Genomic DNA, 23,166 nt, shown 5'->3' with positions numbered 1-23,166 from the left:
GTTTGATAATGCTTTTCTGCTTCTTCCTAACATTTATTATGTATGTGATTAAATGACATATAACTTCATGGCATCTATTTTATTCAGTCAATAGATATTTATAAAAATTTATGCCTGGGTGCTGGGATATAGCAGCAAACAAAACAGACTGCTCTCATGGAACTTACATTCTAGAAGGAGGGACAGACAGTAAACAAATAAAGAAGAAAATTGTGTATGGTGGTAAGTGTGCAAGGTGAGAGTGTGTGTGTGTGTGTGTTGCTGTTTTAGGTGGTGGTCAAGGAAGGCCTTTCTGAAGAAGTAACATTTAAGCTAGGACTTGAAAGTGGAAAAGAGCCAAACATGGATAGTCTGGGAGTGCAACATTCCAGGCAGAGAGAACAGTCTGTGCAAAGATCCTGAGGTTGAAGGTAAGCAGGGGCCAGATCAAGTAAGCTAACAGCGGTTTTCAGCTTGGGGTGATGGGACCCTCCCCAACCCTGACTGGAGGGTGTTTGAAGATATGCAGGTGGTGATTTGGATGCAAAATGCTGGAGTTGAACACAGAGCACAAGTGACTTTTAATGGGCAGGGACCAGGGATGCTAATATCTTGCACTGCTTGGGATGGACTCACATGAGACTTGCCCTGCTCATGCTGTGCTGCAGATATTGTTCCTATTGAGAAATCCTGAGAGTCTCTAAGGCCCACATAAGAAGTTTGAATTGTACCCTAACTACATTGGGAAGCTATTGAAGAGTTGTAAGCTTTAAAAAAAAATGATCTTTTTTTTCTTTTAGTTTATTATGTTATATTAATCACCATACATTACATCATTAGCTTTTGATGTAGTGTTCCATGATTCATTGAAAAAAAATGATCTTGAAAAGATCACTTTGGCTACCGAGTGAAAAGTCAATCCTATAGGGACAAAGGTGGAAGCAGGGATGGTCAGTAGGCAGCTCTTTCAATAGTCCAGAGTAGACACGATGGCGGCCTGGGCAGGGCTGGAATGGTGGGGTTTGGGGAAGAATTTTCACCTTCAAGAAGACTGCTAGCTAAATGCAAACTCCTGTTTTCCATGACACACCTATGTTATCCTTTTTTTTTTTTTTTGAAAGAGAGATTTTTCAGTTCCAGAATCAGCTGGTTTCCTCTATATTCATTTAAGAGAATCTTTGCAGCACCAAATGACAGTAGACCTTGCTCTTTCAAATGCAAGTCCTCATCCCCTTGCTCTTTAACCTTGGGGATCCGTGTGCATTTCAAGTTGTTCATAGCTCAGAAAGGTAATCTATTTGATTTGGGCTTTTAAAAAGAGATAAAATTACATGTGCTTCTTGAATAACAATATATGATTTCTCTCTCTGAAGGGTCAATAGGAATTAGCCTACCTATATCATTTTACAAAACCAGTGCCTAATCGTGTGAATAACAGGGACCAAGTCTACATTTATTCTGCTGAAAGAGAAACATTAAGTGAATATCAAAATCTCTTGAAGAGATTGCAGGTATTGCAGTCCTAATTTTTACTTGAGCAGTAAAGCCTTGCAGATAGTTTTCAGGTGCATCAGCTCCTCTCCCACAAAGGCAGTTCAGCTTCCAGAATTTTAGTGAATCCCCCTCACTGCTATCTTCTCTCTCCTCATCACCATCTCTTGTCACTGCACCCCCACTGCAAATGGCCCCCAGAATGCTCCAGGGTTCATCTCCAGAGGAACCCACCTCTCACGTACTGGGGTGGGTGGGCGGGGTGGGGGGGGAGCATCCTGGCTTCCAGGCTGACCTGAGGGGGCTGGCTGGAGGAACGAGAGGAGGCAGCTGTCTGGAGGCCTTACCCACACCAGTGAATGGTTTCACTGAGTGTGGAAGTCAGGAGGTGGGTCTTCCCACCAGCATCTTGTGTTCTGAGAACAGAGGAGGGTAGTCTCCAAAGGAACACAGGGGACCGGATGTGGGACCCGTGGAACAATCCGCCACAGCCTCCAGCTGGAGCTGATGAAGCCAAGTACTTCCCGACCACATCCTGCCTGCCAAATTCTAGATGAAAGTGAAGAAGAGAATCAGAAACCAGATAAGAAACACCCCCCAACTAAATCTTTAAACCCATCACCCAATCACGATAAGCCAGGCTCCCAGGAAATAAAATATCAAGTGATCTCACTTGCCTGGAAAAGCCAAGGAGGAGGAAGTTCTGCCTTCATCTCTGGGCACACGTGTCATCCTGCAAGGGGTGGGCCATTTTGCTGCTGGCCCCAGAAGGGGAAACCAGAATCATGTATAAGGAAGGAAAGAGCAAATGGTTTGTGCTAGTAAGTCCTGTCCCAGCTACCAACTAGCCATGCAAATTTGGAGAGGGTCACCTTCTTGAACTTGAGAAATAGGGTTGATCAAAAGTTCTTTCAGACTCTGATGGGCCCTGAGACCGTACTTCATAATTCAGCTCAAGGTCTTCACTGCTTCCCTAAGACCTCTTGCAAACCAAACCATCCACCTCCCCAAGTCCTATTTCTCTCTCTTCTGAATTAATAACTTTCTTCATGCTGTCCCCATTGGCTCCCTTAACACAACTAGACCATTATCGCTTTTCTTTCTTTCTTTGCACATCTCTGTCCCTCTAGTAGCTCTTAAGCTCCTCTGAAGAGAGTCACTAATGCCATAGTTTTGTTTTTCTTTAGAATCTTCAGTGCTGGGACACCTGGGTGGCTCAGTCAGTTAAATGTCTGCCTTCGGCTCAGGTCATGATCCCAGAGTCCTGGGATCGAGTCCCGCATCGGGCTCCTTGCTCAGCGGGGAGCCTGCTTCTCCCTCTGCCTGCTACCCCCCCCCGCTTGTGTGCTTTCTCTCTCTCTCTCTGTCTCTCTCTCTGACAAATAAATAAAATCTTAAAAAGAAAAGAATCTCCAGTGCTTAGCACTATACCTGACACTTATTAGATGTTCAATAAATGCTTGCTGTTGAATGAATGGAAAGAGAGGATATAAAAATAGAGAAGAATGAGCCCAAACCAATTCAAAGCTCAAGAGCCAGCTTTTGCTAAAAGCCATATATTTTGCCCATAACATCCTGGACTTAGAGTTCAAAAGAGAAAGAGAGTGAGAGAGAGAAAGGGAGAGAGAGAGAAGAAAGAGGAAATTTTAGATATTGTAGCAATAATTTGCAGATATCACAGCTTCTAATACCCTGTGTCTCCACTGACTTATCAGTTTCACAGGATTTTAGAAATACTAGAGTTTTACTTAGACTTTATGGAATGTCTTATATTTATAAAGAGCTAGTATAAAATTGCTAAGTAGGTGGGTAAAGGGGGTCAATTGTATGGCGGTGGATGGTAAGTAGACTTGGTGATCACTGGGTAGTGTATACAGATGTCTAATTATAATGTTGCATACCTAAAACTTATATAACGTTATATCCAATTCTTCCCCAATTAAAAAAAATGCTGAGTAGAAATTTCCAGATGTCTCTCTATAACTTCATGCCTCTTTAAGCTATTCCCAGAAAAAAAAAAAAATCAGAAAGTTTAAAACTGCCTGCATCTTGTCTTTAAAAGCTTTGATCCTTCACTTATTTAACTTGTAAACTCCATGGCCTCATAATTGCTGAAGAACCTAGGGAGGGCCATGTGGGATGAAACCCCTTGTGTAGCCAAATTACTAACACAGTTAAGCCTTGCAGGGGTGGTGCTGAGAAGGGAGGGAGTGGGGACTCACAGCAGAGGTGGCCTGGAATAGGACAAACCTAAGCCCGGTCTAGTTCCAGGAGTTTGGATTTGAGGGGAATTGAGATAGGGCACATTGTCCAAACTTTGGGCAGTGGCCAAATGTTTGATGAGTTCAGCCTAACCAGGGAGGACCATGCACAAGTGCTTCAGCCTCAAGAAAGGGGTCAAGCGGTGCCTGGGTGGTGCAGTCAGTTAAGCCACTGACTCTTGGTTTCCACTCAGGTCATGATCTTAGGGTCGTGAGATTGAGCCCAGTATCGGGCTCTGTGCTCATCATGGCGTCTGCTTAAGACTCTCTCTACCCCTGCCCCCCTGCTCTCTCTCTCTCTCTCTCAAATAAATAAATAAGTCTTGAAGGAAGGAAGGAAGGAAGGAAGGAAGGAAGGAAGGAAGGAAGGAAGGAAGGAAGGAAGGAAGGAAGAAGGAAAGGCGCCAAAAAGAAAAGGGAAACACAGTTGAATGTGCCTCTTCCTTGAACCAGGCACTGAGGAGAAGATGCTGCCACTGGATCCACCCCAGGGCTGGGGCAAGATGACACTGCCCCCAAAAGTGTGGCATCGATAGTGCTGTCCCCAAAGGATACTGAATTCCAAGATACTGTCCACAAGACGAAGAATAACAAATGTCTCCGCTTCATCACAGTGATGGGTCATGTATGGCTCATCCATCCATTTTCCTAAGCCCCGTTTCCAACTTGAGCAACAAGTGTTGTGAACTCAATGATTTTTAATTTTCCTGTCCACTGTGTAAAGCAGCAAGACCCAGGGCGCCTGGGTGGCTCAGTCGTTAAGGGTCTGCCTTCGGCTCAGGTCATGATCCCAGGGTCCTGGGTTCAAGCCCCGCATCGGGCTCCCTGCTCCGCGGGAGTCTGCTTCTCCCTCAGCCTGCTGCTCCCCCTTGCTTGTGTTTCCTCTCTCACTGTCTCTCCCTCTGTCAAATAAATAAATAAAATCTTAAAAAAAAAAAAAAAAGAAGCAAGTCCCTTTGGCCCTTATTAGTGCTGTCCTGGGGGTGGGGTAGAGGACAGTGGTGAGTATTCAACTATAGGTTTAATGACAATACTAAACCTCATTCAAACCAAAAAGAGCAGATTTTTGGTAAGCTCCAGGGGGTCTTATCTAAGGGGCACACCAGGAAAAGCCCCTGAGAAGCAGGGGAGACTGTTGACCACAAGGGCTATTGGAGGTGTCATATCAGGAGCATACGTTTGCTCGTGACTCTGTGGGCTGCTAGCCAGGGCACGTGATTGCCCCAAGTAGCTAGTGTCAGTTGAAGGCCCCACAGGCCACCGGGCCAACAAAATGGATAACGAGACAGCAATACCATGGGGTAACTTAGCCAAACTCTCAACAATACCTTACAGTTAAACCATAAGGAAAGGCAAGGGATTAAGCTAAATTTTAAGATAGTGTCGTGAAGTGGGAGAGAGAGGCAGAGAGAAAAATGTGATCAAGGTAGGATACCCAGAGGACTTCAAGGATGCCAAAATGATCTGACTTAAAATGGAGAGGTGGGGAAGGCTGGTGTTCATTTTATCATTATTCTTTAAACTGTGCATATATGTACTTATATCCTGCCTTGTATGTATGATATATTTTAAAGTAAAGAGATAAAGTTAACTCCCTCCAATAAATGGAGACCCAGTGTCTGAAAGAAATTAGGAACTAAAAACAGTTGTCCAAATAAAGCCCATAAGACCTTCAGTGAAAATTTAAAACAGAAACCATAGAACCGGTACAGATGTCAATCTCTCTGTCCCCCCACCACTTCCCCCTCCCCCCTTCCTTCTGCCCCCCCTCCCCTTTCTCATCTCTCCTCTCTCCTTCTTTATCTCTCTGCCTTCACTGGTAAAATTTTTGCTGACTGAGAAAAACTGTGGGAGTGAGGAGCATTAGAACTTATCTACGAATTACACTGGAAGAAAATAAATCCCCTGTGCCTCCCCCCCCCCACCCCCCGCCATCCTGCTGGCCAGGGCAGGAGTGATTTAGCACACTTTCTTTTCCAAAGCTGAGAGGTTAAAAATAATGTGTACTCTCTGGAAGCTGTTGTTCTAACACAAGGTGGCCATTGGACAGAAGCCTGTTTAACATCAGAATGTATTCAGTGGGGCTATGGGACCGCGCTGTGCGGTAAGCAGCTTGCCCTGCCTTCTGCCTGCCTTTCCCTGTGTTGCTGCCCATGCTAGGGCTCTCTGTTATGCTCTGTACACCAGCTCAGTATTTCTTATTTTGCTTCACTCTTTACATGCCTCACATAGCTCATTTTTTTTCTTGAGCCCTAGCTTAGCCAAGTTCCCTATATTTGGTTCCTTTGATCTTTCTGTTAAAATCAATCTCTTCCTCTAATTATTTTCTGTTCCACTTCTTTGAACCCCTTCCAGCTGCCTCCATGTCTCAAGAAGCCAGGTGTTTATTAAGAATCTGGATGAGGTTCAGGCAGAATCAGGTAGATGCAGCTGCTTGCCCCCAGGTCACTTGTTGCCTCCTCTTCAAGCAGCAGAGATGGTTTTACTAAAGGCACCTGACATTCCAGAGCAGTGAACACCGCCCTGCATGCAGCAGGTGCTCTGTAAGTAATTACAGAATGGGGAAATTGATTGGGATCTCTTTTAAATGGGCTAGGCTATATTCGAACTTACACTTAATTTGCTTCCCCATCCCACCCTCAGCCCAGGTCTCTTTCTGCTTTCAGGTTTTTCTTTCTCTTCTCATAGTTATTTCATAGCTTATTTCTTCAATGCTTTACACATTTTCAAATTAAATTCCCTTCTGTTTCCTGCCCATGTATTTAACTTCATAGTTTAATTCATTTCATGAGATTTTGCTAGTAACCTTGTTTACCAAATTAGTGTTATTTTTAAGTTATTCTGTTCTACCCCTTTCCCTAAATAACAGATAATCATTTTCATATTGTCTTATATTTAATTTCTGTTTATTAGGTAGACTTTGCTTCTGTATTTGTTAATTTTCAGTGTTTTTCTAATTAGCCACAGTACAAGATTCATCATATCCTGTGGTTCCAACACAGATTTGGGTGGAGAAAAAAGACCATTGTCTTCAAATAATATGATGTCTGAGATTTGCTTCAAAATAATCTAGGGGGGTGGGGGGAGTATGGAGGGTTATAGGGGAAATAAGATTGCCATGGATTGATAGTTGCCAGAGCCGGGTGATGGGTACATGAGGGTTCATTATACTTTTCAATTATGTAAATGTTTGGAAGTGTTTCCATAATAAAAATTTATTTTTAAAAGAATCAAAAGAATATAGATAGATACAGAATCCATCCTATGAATTATCTTAGAACTCCAGCTGTCCTTGTCATTGTCATTTATTGGTTCAGCCATCCTTCTAAATTCATTGTGAAGTTTAGCACTTGCTTCTTCTCTTCCTTTCTTTCCAAACTCTCGTTCTCACCTGGGACATTTCCTGGTGCTGGTGTTTGACTTGTTCAATGCCTCACATCTGCGACGGTAATCATCTGCACTTCTACTCTTTGTCAGCAGCCCACTATCCCTTGATTATATTTTAAGTCTTTTCTAAAATGATGCAGATTTCTTGTGTGCTGTCCAGCACTCTAGCTAAGGCTTTCAGGCTACGTTTTGATACAGAATTCACTTTTTCTCAACATCAATCAAAACATAAAACACATATATAATCCAGCCATTTCTGGTTTACAGTCCTTCAGGTCCCTATCAATTTCAAGTTCAAATCCAAGTTTAGTATTTTTCACATCCAGCTCTTGCTTTCCTACCATTTCTAGCCTTTTCTCTACTATTCTCTTGTATATATTCACAATTTCTTTTCTAGTTATACCAAATTTCTTTTATTTGTAGGTAAGAGACCATGCTTTCTTACACCTCCAAACTTTCGACCATACTATTCCCTGAGATTGGAATGTCCTTTCATCAGTTGGCCCCTGGGGAACTTCTGCAACTTTTGTTTGTCCCTCAAAACTCAATTCGAGCATCACTCCTTTGGGAAGGCTTTCCTGAGCTGTCCACATTGAGTTAAATGCTCCCTCCAATATCTTCTTTCATAGCACTCTTTGACCATGCCCACCCACATACTTTGAAACCCAAATGAAATCATGGATGTTCTTTGTTTTCTTTCTAAACTGTAAACTCTTTGACCTCATTCAACTCTTTCTTTCTAAAGTCCAACCCAGTCCCTGGCACACAGTAGGTCTTTGAATGAATGAGTAATTGAATGAACAGAAGAATGGATAAATGAGTGCTGTTATCTCCTTAAGGTAGCACCTCCCTCCCCAACAGGTAGGGCTCTAGGTCAAAGCTCTTGGTCCTGGGCAATCCCTGGGCAGTCTTTGCCTCCTAACTGCCCTTCTTAACCCTCCTGACCCATCTGGTTCTAGCTGTAACCCAATTGTCCCTGTTTCTGCTGAGCCCTTCCTATTTGGTGCTTCTTCCAAGTGACTGTTTCCCAGAGTGTGGTACACAATAATTTATAGGTGATACTCAGACAAGTGTCTTTTGATGGGCTTGTATTTATATTCATGTATGTTTGAGGAGGGGGAAACGAGCACATAAAACCTGTGATATCACAGAGAATATTGCTTAGGATGAAACAAATATAGGTAGTGCCATGGTAATCAACTTTACCTGGACCTCATGGACCAGAGGCAAGGTGCTCAAACATAATCATCAATGTTCCAAACCCTCAGTAACTGAAACCTCGACCAGGCCCATTAGAAGTATGGACAGCCAGGAATAACACCAAGAGGAAGAGATTCCCAAACACTGAATTCCATAGGCACCTCTGTTTTTTATTCAGTGATATACTGAAATGTCACTTCCTGCAGTTGCAGAGTATATGTACTCTTAAATATGTTATATGTTACAGACGAAATAGTGAAATATCTTTTGAGCTGTCCAACCATATCCTCATGCAAGTTCAGATTTTTAGTGTGGGTTCATAGAAACTCACAGATTTGTCTCATTGATGTGGGTCCTCATCTTTGTCTGAAACCATCAATTAGGATATCTAGCTATTTTGATAAAAAAATGCCATTCCTCTCAATAAGAAAGTTATTTTCAGCCATATGTTCTATATGCCAATTTGACTTATTCTAATTTTTGTTTGGCATTTTTACTTTTCATTTTTACAAGTTTAATAATATTGTTTTTATAGAATTTACTATATTTCATCAACCCTAATGTACCATTGATATATAAAACACATCATTAGTTTATATGCTCCTAAAGAACAACAGACATGCTGCTAATTCTAATTGCAAGATGCTACTGATTCTAAGACACATTCCAATTTCAGAGGTGTTAAAATTATTTTTAAAAGCATGCTTAAAATTGATAAAATGCAGTATATATATGTACACTTCACTTGTATTTTACCAGATAATACTTATATTCCATTTATCATAGTGATAAAAAGTTTCTCTTTTGAATGGATTTAAAAATGAATTGATTTAAAGAAAAATACTATGTAAATAGGAGTATAGGTGGAATATAGTGTGACAAAATCCTTGAGGTGGCAGCCTAGTGATTGTGACTTGGCCTGACTGCAGAGAACCAGATACTGCCTTTTGGCCCCACCTGTGAGCTCAGGCCAAACACCCCCTCCCCACCCCCTCAGCGCTGTGCGCTCCTAAGGGAGAGCCTGTCTCCTCCACGGAGCGTGGGAGAGGGATTTGGGCAATTATGCCTCTGCTCAGGTTGAGGAATGTGGCTATAACTCACTGAAGTCATTTTATGAGAGTGAAAAGAAATTCCTAAGAAATCGACTCATTACAGGTATTGAAATAATCTAGACTTGCCGCTATTTAAATAACAGCGTACTGAGAGGTTTCTATTTTGTTTTGTTTTTAACCAATTCTCCATGAAGGAAGGAAGAGAAAAACATTTTAGCCTCTCTTGCTGAGTAATTTATTTACCAATAATGGCTGACATGAAACCGTTTCAGTGATTATTAAACCCAAGAATGGTCTGCTTTGTTCTTCATAATAAATTTACCAGTTACAATTATGAATAACTTGAAGCAAATTGTATTTCATTGACAAAACACGGAAGTGGCTAATTTCCTACTTCCAGAATGGAAGTGAAGAGAGGGATCATTTTAGATGGAGTTGGGAAAAACTGTTGACGTTCCATTGGAAAAATGCTCTGCTTTCGCACATCATCTCCCTGCCTGTTGCGTGGATTTATGTTCGTGGTGCTTTCAGCTCTCACCCTGCACGAGGTCTAGTCCTCAGACTGCTAGGCACTAGGTGAACATTTCCCCATGAGCCACGCAAAACCGTCTGATTTACTTGGTGCTTATTCTTGAAGGTTATTGTGAATCATTAGCCAGAATGCAATAGAGCAGGAGGTCACAAGTCAGTCAGTCGCCACTGCCTGAACAGAGCCTGGTTTTGCAAACCTAATTTTGAAGGTTTTAACGTAGCTGTAATTGAGAAGATAAATTGAACACATATGCATATCCTAAGAAAGGTATTCTTCAGAGTCAGCAAATAGTCACATCATACTAAGCATTAGTGAACCTATTACAGTATAATAAAAAGGAAAGGTCTTATAATAGAAGATTATTTATAGGCTGTTAGTTATTAGTGTAATTTTAAAAATACAAGCAGTAACAATTAGCAAAATTGATAGTATTGGAGATGCAGCTATTTCCACTCACTGGTACTAATAATATTAGCAATAATTCTATATAGTACTGTCAATTGAAAGCTAAACCTCTTCCAAGTTCTTTGTTTATCCTTATGGGTGTTTTTATCAGATCATTAATGCATAATTTTAGAAGAACCATTTCCTCATATTCATAAAAGTTACTGACCTCATACATTAAATTTTGAAATTTATTCATAGTTTGGAATACAATTATAAGTGTGATGTAGTCCAGTACCCTTTCTCCAAGCAGACATAGTGGTCAGAAAGTCAAATATATTTAGGAAGTAGATTCGCCAAGACTTGGTGTCTTAGGTCAGGTTCTCTAGAAGCAGAGCCTGAGAGAGGGATTTGGATGCAGGTGGTTTATTGAGAGAGAAATCTATAAGGAAGTAAGAGAAGCAGGATAGGGAAGAGGGAAATGCCAAGCAGGATGTGGATCAGATGGTATGCTTGGCTTGATGGAGGCAGATGGATAAATTGCACCATAGAAGATTAGCTGTGAGCCTTTGTAGCCAGTACTCCCATCAGCTGGGGGGCAGGTGTGGTGGCCAGGAACAGGGACCTGCTTGGGCCACTAACAGCACTAAGTACATCTGATGCTGGAGGGGGAGGGGTTGGGGAGAGGGGAACAAGGATGGCCCCCAGGTTTGTGGCATAGTGAATAGAATGTGAATAGAACAAGTGAATAGATTCTTATATGTAGCAACAACAGTCCCCTCATAATACCAACAATCTAAGATTGCAGAAGAAATATGAAAGGATTCTCGGGGCGCCTGGATGGTGGCTCAGTCGTTAAGCGTCTGCCTTCGGCTCAGGTCATGATCCCAGGGTCCTTGGATCGAGGCCTGCATCGGGCTCCCTGCTCCGTGGGAAGCCTGCTTCTCCCTCTCCCACTCCCCCTGCTTGTGTTCCCTCTCTCGCTGTGTCTCTCTCTGTCAAACAAATAAATAAAATCTTAAAAAAAAAAAAAAGAAATATGAAAGGATTCTCATTTTACAAATAAATAAAATTTTCCTTTAGCTTTGACTTTCTAGGTGAAAATACCAACTTCTTGGCATATTTGCATAGGATCAGTTTTCTGTTAAAGATATATAAACTTTAAAAAAAAAAAGCGTTTTTTTTAGACCTCTTCCACTTATTCTGCTTCGTGTTGAAAATGAACCCAAACTGGTTCTAGTACTCTAATAATTGAAGATTCACCTAGCTATAGTCCCAATATTATGTTCGCTTTTAATGAAAAAGTATTATGCATTGTTCTTGTGCATTCATCCTTCAGTCCAGAAGTCAGCAAACTATGGCTTGTGGGCCAAATCCAGCCTACAGCCTACTCTTAAATGGCCTGAGAGCTCATTTTTAAAGGGTTGATTTAAAAAATGCAGCAGACTATATTACCCACAAAGCCAAAAATATTTACTATTTAGCCCTTTACAGAAAAGTTTGCTGACCCCTGTTCCAGTCCATTAAAACCCCAAACCTTTTTTCAAAAATGTGCTGACCCAATCTATATTTTGAAATAAAATCTGACATTCAAAAACTTCAAACTAGTAAGTGATTTATGGAACCAGAAAATTATTTGTTTTATAAAAGGATTCATCACAGAATTTATACAAATAAATTTTAGCTCATCTGAACAGTTTTTTTATTTATTTTATTTTTATTTTTTTTTAATATTTTATTTATTTGACAGAGAGAGACACAGCGAGAGAGGGAACACAAGCAGGGGAAGTGGGAGAGGGAGAAGCAGGCCTCCCGCAGAGCGGGGAGCCCGATGTGGGGCTCCATCCCAGGACCCTGAGATCATGACCTGAGCCAAAGGCAGACGCTTAACAACTGAGCCACCCAGGCACCCCTGAACAATTTTTTTAAAAGAAGATTTATTTATTTGTTTTGGGGGGGGTTGAAGGGCAGAGGGGGAGGGAGAGAGAAACTCAAGCAGACTCCCAGCTGAGCGCGGTGCCCCACACCCCCGCTAGATCTCATGAACCTGAGATCATACCCTGAGCTGAAACCAAGAGTTGGAGGCTTAACTGCGCCACCCAGGTGCCCCTGAACAATTGTTTTTAATGGAATTCTTCAGCAAATTCAGAACCATTCCTTTTAAGTAAAATAAATATGCATAATTTTCTTTGTTTCATAAAAATATTACTACCCATTTTGTGACTATTGTAAAAAAATTGAAAAATCCAAATAGATACAAAGGTAAAAAATCACCTGCAATATTACCGTCTATCATTAACCGCTGTTAACATGTGGCTACATCTTTTTCTGGGCATATAAACATTTAATTTTTCAAAATGTGGGTCATGTTGTATGTATGATAGTGTATCCTCTTTTATTCATTTAATGTTATAATTTTCAAAAGCGTCTTGACTGCATTTATTCCACAGAATGAATATGTCACAATTTATTTAAACATCTCACCATTTTTTGATATTTAGGTTGAAGCTAATTTTTCACTATTGTAAATGCCACAATGAGCGTCTTTATGCATAAATCTAGATCCTCATCTCTGTGTCCTTAGGCTAGATTTTTGAAAGAGTAACTATTGTCTCCTCCCCCCATTCTGTTCCTTGTCTTTCTTACAAATTGGTTCTTCTTCTAGCTCTGTAAATGATGGAGTTCCTCGGGGCTAGAAACTTGGCCTTCTCTTCTTACTCTCTGTCTCTGCAGAAGATATCATCTACACCCAAGCGTTCAGATACACACTCTCCCATATTTATATCTCCAGCCCCAGATCTCTCTTCTAAGCTCCAGACGCACATATCCAGGTATCTACTTGTCATCTCCACTTGTATGTCTTATACCATCCCAGATAGAAAATGTCCAGAAAGGATTCAGTATCTTCCCTCCCTCTGCTCCCTACCAAACCCCCTTACTTATTGCCCATTTCTGTAAAGAGACATCACCTTTCCACTCAATTGCTTATGATACGAAGCTGGAAACCATCAGTGACATCTCTGTCTCCCTCACCACCCCCATCTATTCAGTCACCAGGTCTTGTTAATTCTCTCATCTAAATATAGTTTTAATATTTCTATTTCTCTCCATCTCCGCCACCCCCACCTAAGCCATATTAATCTCCTCCCTGGACTACACATTTGCTTCCTACTTGGTCTCTATGCATCCACTCTAGTCCTGCTCTGTCCTTCTATCCCTTTCTTAATTCTCTGTCAAGGAGAACATTTCTAAAAATGTCAGTCTGGGGGCGCCTGGGTGGCTCAGTCGTTAAGCGTCTGCCTTCGGCTCAGGTCATGATCCCAGGGTCCTGGGATCGAGCCCTGCATCAGGCTCCCTGCTCTGCAGGAAGCCTGCTTCTCCCTCTCCCATTCCCCCTGCTTGTGTTCCCTCTCTCGCTGTATCTCTCTCTGTCAAATAAATAAATAAAATCTTTTAAAAAAAATAAATAAAAATGTCAGCCTGCTTTTACAAACCTTAAGTGGTTGTTGGGATAAAGATCTTAATGGCAACCCCTTTTCTTGCCACTTTTCCCCTTACTCTCTTGCTCCAACCTAGTGGTTTCCTTGCAGCTACTCGATGGAGGCAAGCTTCTTCCAGCCTCAAAAGCTTTGTTTAAGAGGTTTCTTCTGCCTTGAACACCCTCCCTCTTCCGCTGACCGGACCTTTTCCTGATGGCATCCCCAACACACATACCTACATGCTCTCAGCATTGTATGAGTCTACTTTTGGGGTACTTATGACAAGTTGTAATCTAAATTGTTGTGTATCTTTTTTCTCCTGTAATGTCTGTTTCTCCATTAGACTGATGTTTCCTTTTGGGCAAATAGCGTTCCTGTCTTTTCACCATAATATCTCCCACATGTAGTAGGTGCTCAATAAACACTTGTTGCATGATTAACGGGTTATGGGGTATAAACTTTAGGAAGACATTTATCAAAGAGTATTATCAAATAGTATTCCAGAAAGTTTGTATCAACCAATTTATAAGCTCACCAATAGTATATGACTGTTTCTTTGATCACACTCATTCTGACACTGAGTATTATAGTTTTAAATAATTTTAAAATATTTTATAGGCAAAATCTTACCTCATTATTATTGAAATTGCATTTCTTTGATTACTAGTGAAGTTGGACATTTTTCACATTCCCCCTTACCTTGAGTGATCATATAATTTATCATGTAAACTGGGACACTTTTGAGAGTGAAGAAAGGTGCTGTTCATAATTATGCCAGGACAACAGGTATAAAGCAGGACCATCCTATACAAGCCAAGATGGATGGTTTCCCTAACTCTTTCATTTTCATGTAGCCTTAGAATTCTGGGCATCTAGAGCTGAGAGCAGAGGTCCAAGTGGTGATCCAGTGATAAATTAAAGATAACAATAGGTTTTGTTCCAAATTTTAATATGGATACCTTTGTGCTGTGCTGTCCCATGACTCAGTGACTTAGTCTGGAACTCCCTGTCACCCATGCTGCCTACTTCCCTCATTTACCTCAGCTGCCTAACCCTTGAGACGTCTGACAATTTCATCCAACTCTCCTTTCATGAGAAGGCCTGTGGCCTAAAGAGCTGCAAAGACTGCCTTGCCCATAAATGCAGAGCTAGTCTGAGGCAGAGCCAAGACTCTGGGAAGAGTTCCCTCCTGTTCCACCAAGCCACCTCCTTCTTCACGTTCACATGCATTCCTCCTGCTCTCTCAGCACTGATGATGCCAGCAGTTATTTTCTGCTTTGGTAACACTTCCAAAGTTATGTCGAGAAGTGACCAGAACAGAGTTTTTACTTCTGAGAGCATCCTGTGAGGATGTTCCTCTTTGACAAGGCTCGCATATCAAAGCACAAGGCGCACGCAGTTTCAGAGGCCGTTCAGCTTGTCCTGGGATCATGTGCCCATGGTTTCAGTATTGTAATGCTTCCCTGAGCTCATGCAATGAGTCTACAAACTTTCCTAGCTTTTCCTAAATGTCCTTTTATGTAATGTATGCCCTTCAGTGAAGCTCAAAAAGTAAATTCAGAGTTGCTTACAGACATGCATTTTCAAGAATTGCCAGGAACTTAAGGAAAGTAGAATATGATGACAGAACTTGTGGAAAAAGAAAGACGAGAGTTTAAATAAGTTGAATTTTTGTCAATGCCATCCAATCTGAGGTATTGCTTCATTAGGAAAAGAATAGCAGCCTTCCTCTTCCAATCTCATCAATAGGGAACAAATTTCCTTCCAGTGGTATTACCAATTGAGCCTCTGTGTACTGTTGTGCAGATTGTGCACTGCATAACCCTAGGGGGTGCCATTTACATCGCCACCTGGGCAAAAGGTGCCAAATGGTTCCTCCCAGCAGGCACCTGTGGTGCAGATCACAATCCTCCTAGTACCACTGGACAGGGCACAATCTGTGTGGCCATATGTTGAGGCCCTGAATGACACCTCTGTGGGACTTTTCCCCGATAAAGAAAGACGCCGTCCCATGCTGAAGTTAGAGTTGCCTTATTCACCAATGCCTATAGACTTTTTAGAGTAATGTTCATTTCATACATTCACCTAGTTTTTATAAGCACTATAGCATCTGTCAAGCCAAGTGTCCTGGTTTCAGGTTTAGAAAATAGGTCATTGGAGCTATCTTTTAAGGTCTGAGTTGCCTAGATTTTGCCATTTCAATTTTATTGAGGAAAATGCAGGAAAGAAATGCACTCTCATGGTTTTCTAGAGAATCAAAACATTTAAGATGTTAATGTATTTTTAAAGGGATGTTTTCCATTAAGATAGAGCTCTGCCAATGAAAGAAAGAAAAAAATTGGATATAGGCTCCATCTCCAAAATATCTACACATACAGACTAAAAGTTAAGGTTGGCTCTACAGGAGAAATACCATGCATGCAACCCACCTAATGGAGATGTAGACGTTGGTTTTGAATTAGTGGAGGAACCAACTTCTTATGTCCCAACAGGGAAGGGGAGGAAACCATTGAGAGATACTTTTATACCATATTTCCCATAGTGTCTAGGATGAAATCCAAAGGGTCTTTAAGCTGGAAGAAGCCTATTAATTCATTCACTTATTCATTTGTTCAATTAATTCTTACTATTTGCTTAACGCCATGATCTTGCCGCCTAGCCCTGTCATAAGGAAACTGAGGTCACAAAGTTGGTTAGAGACCAGGCTGGAAACTAAGCCCAGATGTTCTATATCCAGGACACTTGGCCCCATGGTGCTGTTAAACATTCCCATGTAGTTAAATTCAGGTGGTGAAATGGGAGAGCATCTGTGTACTGCATGTGACTTGCATGTAATTCATGTAATAAAGATGAAATAGGAACCTCTTTGCCAGCTATTTCTTTATTACTCTAAATGCCACAACTGAGAGAAAGTTCAACGTGAGGGGCAATCATTTCTGAATTAGTCTGGGAATTTTGCAAATAAACCTTTTTCCCAGCTCCTTATGATTTAAATATTTCAATCATGTCTTTTCTCACATGTCGCCCTGACAGATTAAAATCCTATAAATAGCACTGGCCTCTGAGAAACATGCTCTCATCCCTACCCTTTGAGTATTATTCCAGTTTTCTGTCCATGACAAAACTGAAAATCCCAATCTCATGATGGCTACCTTCTGGAAGGATTTGTTTTGGGGGGGAACTTGAAGCATGTAGCTCATAATGATGTGGAATTTCCTTTCCTGAGGTGTCTATACTCTGACTTTACAGTTAAGGCTCCCAACTTGCTGAATATCAGTGCTGAACTTGTTGACAGTTGAGGAGGTGGGGCGCATGTGAGCAGAGGAGAACAGCGGCTCTTGCCAGCTTCCTTCTTCTCTGCACAGGCATAAATACTGCCCAAGGAGCCTCTGCAGGGAGGAGACTGAGGATTCCTTCGAAGTTGCTGGAAGGAGACACTTTCTGGCGTTTTGCTTGGTAAATTTATCCGTATGCATGCAGGCCAAAGAGCATGGAGGCTTTCGCTGAGTGACGAAGAGCCAAGATTCTGAAGCCAAGCTACCTGGGTCCAAATCCTGGCTATGCTGTCCAGCTTTCCTGCTTTTTTGACATTAGGCAACTTACTTAACCTCACCATCTTCAGCATCCATACCTATAAATGGAGATACTAGTTTCTTTGTAAGAGTTTTGGAGAATTAAATGAATTCAATGTTATTATTAATAATTCCAGCAACAAATACCGATGAAGCTTCTATTCCATTCCAGTTACCGTGAACAAAATAGAAATAGCTCCTCCCTTCACGGAATTTAGAGTATTTGTTCACGGTAGGAGCCCTGATCCATTCAAGGGATAAAACGTCAATGTGACGTGTGGGCAGAATTTGTTTTTAATGAATTAGGATAGGATTTTAAAACCCAAAATAAGGGTTTTATGAAACTTTTAAGTATTTTTATATGTATGTGTGGCCTGGGTCTTGACATAAAATAGTTTTCTTGAGTCTAGTAGAGAAGATAAGCAATTAACAGCAACCTCAGTGTGTGTGATAAGTGCAGTGAGTATCTCAGGAGCATGGGAAAGATACCCGATCCCTTTTGTGGGGCATAGAGAATCAGGAAGCCTTCCAGGAGGAAGGACATTTAAGCCTAGACTGAAAGGATAACTAGAAATTTGCCAGAAGAAGGTGGGGGGAGGTTGGGCAGGAAGCAGTTCCTTTAAGAGCAATGAGGAGCTAAGGGGGTTTTGAGAAAGCCCGAGAGACTTGCTCAGATTTGCATTTCAGAAAGGCACTCTGTCGGCATGCAGACAATGCGCATAGGTAGTAGGAAGACTGTTCAGTCATTTCAGGACAGAGTAGTGTAGACTAGGGTGGGAGCAGTGGGTATTCAAGAGGGACTGGTGATTGATGGCAGAAGGTGCTGGTCTGTGATGACACCCACTTGACTCACATCTCTGATGTCTAATGTACAAAGACTGCAGGGGACAAATCTAAGTCTGTAAGCCCCAAGCTTCTCATCTGAGGAAACGGTCCTATAAACAGGAAGACAGGACCTTTCAATCACTTTCCAAATCATCTCTCCATCCTGCTGGACATATCTGTAGACTGTTGCCGGCCTAAGAATTGGCAGGGCTTCCTGTTCCAAAATGGGACAGTTCTTGGCAGGAGATGGAAAGCTGGAAACAGAATGGAAACTGGGCTAGCCAGGCACCTTGCATGAAGAGAAAAGAAAAAAGGAAACCTGGTACTTTCCCATCTGATCCAGAATATCTGGTCAGAAAAATAATTTAAAAAGACAGATAATTCAAAGAGGTTTCTATTTGGCTTTGAAATGCCATGCAGTTTTGGCAATGGATTTACCTTGCCAAATGTTTTTCTAAGGCCTTATTTTGCATTCCCTGAACACAGACCATCTGGGCAGCAGGGGGATGAGTCGGAGCCCAAGAGGGAATCTGGGTGGGTGGCTAAGGAGGTCCTAATGTTTAAAAATTGGGACTGAGACCACAGCTCTTCTTCATCACCCAGTTGATCAATACTTGTCTATCTGTGTCCTGCCACAGAGCAGGGAGCTCTTCCTGACCTAAACCTTGCCAAGTCACATGGTGATTTGAAAAGTAGCTATCTAATTCCCAGCACGCAATGTTTCCTACCCACATCTCTGAACACTCTCAGAGTCATCTCCATCCCACAGGGGGGCAGCCAACTGACCCAGTGCTTCTCAGCAACCTCAAAATCGAACCATATTTGGAGCACAAGGCACACCATTTACAGATGTTACCATAAAAGACATTTTAAATTATAATCAGTCCTGTTTTACAGAAGAGCTGTAAAGGGGCCAGACCAGAGGCCCCTTTTCCTGTATTCATAAGATCGCTGCTTCCAGACAAGTTAAAAGATTAGTTTATCTTCCCTGGCTCAGGCCCTAGGACAGGAAAGAGTCACACTTCACTGAAGTTACTTAAACAAAGGGTTTCTGCACCCAGTCCCAATTAGGACCTAGAAGAAATGTCAGGGTGGCAGCCACTCCCTACTAAAGAATTCCAAGCATTCCCCTGTTCCTCCATCTGGAGGGTGCAACGCCAGGGTAGTGGCCTGGTCCAGGCTTGAATTCACTGGGAATAATTAGTAACAGCCCAAATCTGGAAGTTCAAGGAAACTGGTTCTCCCCAATCTTTTGTAAAATTAAGTGCTGGGGTTTTTTTCTTTTTCTTTTTCGAAAATTTTCAGCTTTATTGAGGTATAATTGACATATAAAATTGTAAATATTTAAAGTGTGTGCCGTAGTTATTTGATAGAAGCATACAGTGGGAAAGGATCCCCCCCCCATCTAGTTAACACATCCATCACCTCACAGTTTTGTGCCTGTGAGAACATTTAAGTTCTAAGTGTTTTTCATAAGCACCAGAGAAGAGGGCATTTCTTAGTTTCCCAGTTCTTACGAGTCAGAACTGGTTGGTTCACAGGAAATTCTTAATCCTGAAAAGGTGTTCTTTGACCCATCTACGCTTTTCAAATGTTGGTATCTTTCACTTTACGGAACCTTGTTCCTAATTAGATGAGCTACCAAACTTAAGGAACCAGTGTGTATTCTGAAAAAGCCAGCATATGTTTCTTTGACTCGGTTTCCAGAAAAATTTGAGGGCGCAGAGCCAGTGCATGTGCCCGGAGCAGGTCACCTGGTATCCATGTCTTCCCCTCCTTTAACGTCTCCTTGATTGGAGGTGGCCAAAGGGGACTTTAGAGGTTCGCCTGAACCTTTAGAACAGTTTCTCCTCCAAAATTCCAGGTATCAGTCCCATCTTACACTTAACCCCTCCATTCCCCATACACACACCTCTCTGAGGTCATCCTCAGCGTGCGGCCAGGAGGGGGAAGGAAGCGTGAGCTAAAGCAACAGGTTCCGCCCACAGCCTGAACTTGGAAGGGGAGGCAGCAAAGTGACTGGAGCTGGGCGGTGGAGGGAGAGGAAGTGGCCGAGGAAGGTGGAAGGGAAATGATGGTGCATGACCACTGAGCACACGTCACTTCGGGCTCCCACATGGGCTAGTGTCTGTGCGCGCGTGGGGGGGGGGGGGGGCGAGGTCCTTCACCCGATCACTCGGGGACTTCCGCGTGGGCTAGGATGCGCCGCGCCCGCGCTTTGGGGTACCAGGAGGCTTACGCAGGATAAGGAGCCCCGAAAAGAGGGCTTGAGACGCGCCCAGAAAATATTAGTGCGTCTGGGGGTTAAAATCCACCACCCTCCCCAGGGTGCCGCCCCTGTTAATTGGCCGGGTCTGCATGCCTAACGCCCAGTGCCCCCTTCCCTCGGCCTTTTCCCGACCTTTCCAACCCCATCCCCGCCTGGCCTCCCGCCCCAGCCTGCTGCCGCGAAAACCGGGAGAGCGGACTACGCCGCGCCCGGCAGCCTCTGGGCATGCTCGGTGGCGGGACCGGCTCCGCCGCCGGGAGGGCGCGTCCTCCCTCCCCCAGGGCGGCGGCGGCGGCGCCTGCAGCTACTGCCGCCGCGCCCCGGCCCCGCACACCTTTGGGGGCGGCGAGAGCCACCCTCTCCGGCGCAAGCTGGGAGCGCCCCCCCACCCCGAGGCTTCCGGCGAGCCGAGGAGGGGCGGGTCAGGGAGGCGCGGAGGCGGGAGTGAGACCTCCGAGCAGCCTGCGGTTCCTTAGAAAGTAAAGCTCAGCTGGCGAGCAGAGCCCGGCTCCCCGCCGCCGGCGGGGGCGGGGCGAGGCGGGGCCGGGGCGGGGGGTGGTCTCGGCGCCCGGAACGGTGTGCGAATTCAGTAGCGCCCACCCTCTTCTCGGTCCCGCCCCCAGGGAATTATAATTCTCTGGGAAAGTGGTGCTCGGAGAATCTTTGGGGCGGGGTGCAGGGGCGCGCCCGGCGCAAAATGGTTACAACAAAGTCCATGCGCGCCCCGGGGCCCCTCTTATGGAAAGTGTCCGCGCTGATGGCTGGGCACCCCCTTTGCTAATTTGAGGGTTAGTTCCTGGGAGGAGTATGGTGAGAGGGGTGGGCTAAGGGAAGCCTCAGGCTGGTGCCGGCTTCGGTTCCCAAGCCTCCTTGGGGGGCGCACCTCAGGCCAGGCAGGCTCGGGGCACTGGGCCGGGGTGCTCGCGGCGGGCGGCCGGAGCAGGCTCGGCCCAGCAGCTCACTCTCTGCCTCCCCCCCCCCCCCCAGGATTACCGAGAGGATGGGATGGATCTAGGCAGTGACGCCGGCAGCAGCAGCAGCAGCAGCCGCGCCAGTTCGCAGTCCAACTCCACCAAAGTGACCCCTTGCTCCGAGTGCAAATCCTCGTCGTCGCCGGGGGGCAGCCTGGACTTGGTGTCTGCCCTGGAGGACTATGAGGAGCCCTTCCCGGTCTACCAAAAGAAGGTGATTGATGAGTGGGCGCCGGAGGAGGACGGGGAGGAGGAGGAAGAGGAAGACGAGCGCGACGAGCGGGGGTACCGGGATGACCGCTGTCCGGCCCGGGAGCCGGGGGACGTGAGCGCCAGGACCCGCGGCGGCGGCGGCAGGGGCAAGGGCGCCACCACTGTCATGCCGCCTCCTGTGCCCAACGGCAACCTCCACCCGCACGACCCCCAGGACCTCAGGCACAATGGCAACGTGGTGGTGGTGGCCGGCCGGCCCAGCGGTTCTCGGGGCCCCCGCCGGGCGGTCCAGAAGCCCCAGCCGGCGCGGGGCCGACGCGGCGGCCGGGGCCCGGCGGCTGGACGGGTCCTCTGCCTTCAGCCCACCGACAGTGGGACGTGCGTCCCGGAGGAGCCCCCGGTGCCCCCTATGGACTGGGAGGCACTGGAGAAGCATCTGGCTGGACTGCAGTTCCGGGAGCAGGAGGTGCGGAACCAGGGCCAAGCGAGGACCAACTCCACCTCCGTAAGTTGGCCGGGGTGCGTGCCCACGCGCGCACACACGCGTACACACCCCGCGCTCCGCCCGCACGCACCCTCCTGGCGCGCCCACCCGCCTCCGGCCCCATTCATCCCTCCCCGAGGGAGGGGGCCGGGCCTAAGAGCCTGCCTTCTGCTCCCCTGGGGTACGGTTGCTCAGTCTGGGAGCTGTCTGGGTTTGCCTGATGGGCGGAGAGGAGGGAGTGGCAGCCAGAGGGCAGCGGAAAGTCGGGTTAGTGGAACCGGCGACTCATTTTAATGGAATTACTTATGGAGACGAGGTTGTGAGTCACTTGCCTGAAAATAAATCCGGGGAGATCTTGGCACCGAGGCCAGTGCCCTGCGGGTGATATTTCAAGTCGTAATAGTTGTGGCTTTGTCGACCGTGGTGGGTCTCCCTTCGTTACCAGTGATGTCTCGCCTATATATAGGCTGTCCCCGTGCCCACGCTCACAGTCGCCTGCCCACACCTCCGGTATGGCAGCAGGGTTTGTCACATCTCGCGTTTAAGAGGATGCTCCTGAATTTGAATGGGTGGCCGCCCTCCTCTAAGACTTCGTTCCTTTCTGAAATCTGACCTATTGTTGACCTGGGGAATGGGGTGAATTGACCTGCTAGGGTGAGGGAGTGGTTGTTGCCTCTGTCGCCTCAGCCTCTCTGGTGAATCCCTCCTAGTTTTGAAAAGGAGCCACTTGCAGTTCCTTACCGGAGGCTACTGCCTCAGTTCAGGAAATCCAGAGAGGGAGGGGTGCTGAAGTGGAACCGAGAGAGGGAGAGGAGGAGGGCTCCATCTATAATAAGAAGCTCTGGCAGGTTTGCACTTGTCTCATCTTTCTTGCCCCTGAGAGGAGAGCAAATAAATGACTTAAAAGAAAAACATCATGAATGTAGCTCCGCTGTTCATCACTGTTGTGAGATAAAGCAACAGTTGTAATTTGAAATCGTTAATGATGCCCCTAAATGGGGCTGAAGGGCCCCAGCTTCACTGCGCTGCTTTCCGTGTGTAGCAGCGGTTCGGCCCTGCGGGAGAAT

General features: G+C 44.8%; 1 protein-coding gene across 2 annotated transcripts in view; it reads left to right on the top strand.

The window, feature by feature from the left end:
* Window positions 1-20,753: 20,753 nt before the first annotated feature.
* SCHIP1 (schwannomin interacting protein 1) overlaps window positions 20,754-23,166 on the top strand; it is a 119,598-nt gene continuing 117,185 nt past the window's right edge. Inside the window, exons 1-2 of one of the 2 annotated variants that reach the window (XM_045903471.3) lie at window positions 20,754-20,910; window positions 21,419-22,120. In XM_045903471.3, coding sequence (XP_045759427.1) covers window positions 21,437-22,120 — 684 coding nt within the window. In that variant the 5' untranslated portion in view covers window positions 20,754-20,910; window positions 21,419-21,436. Of the gene's footprint in view, window positions 20,911-20,943; window positions 21,220-21,418; window positions 22,121-23,166 lie in introns of those variants that run through there. The other variant, XM_054504344.2, reaches the window with a different exon arrangement.

Source organism: Mirounga angustirostris, unplaced genomic scaffold (genome assembly GCF_029215605.1).
Source record: "Mirounga angustirostris isolate CCGP_5_RB_7025 unplaced genomic scaffold, mMirAng1.0.hap1 SCAF_1, whole genome shotgun sequence".
Lineage (NCBI taxonomy): Eukaryota > Metazoa > Chordata > Mammalia > Carnivora > Phocidae > Mirounga > Mirounga angustirostris.
Note: the sequence above shows the minus strand (reverse complement) of the source record. Positions and strands in the feature narration are given on the sequence as shown.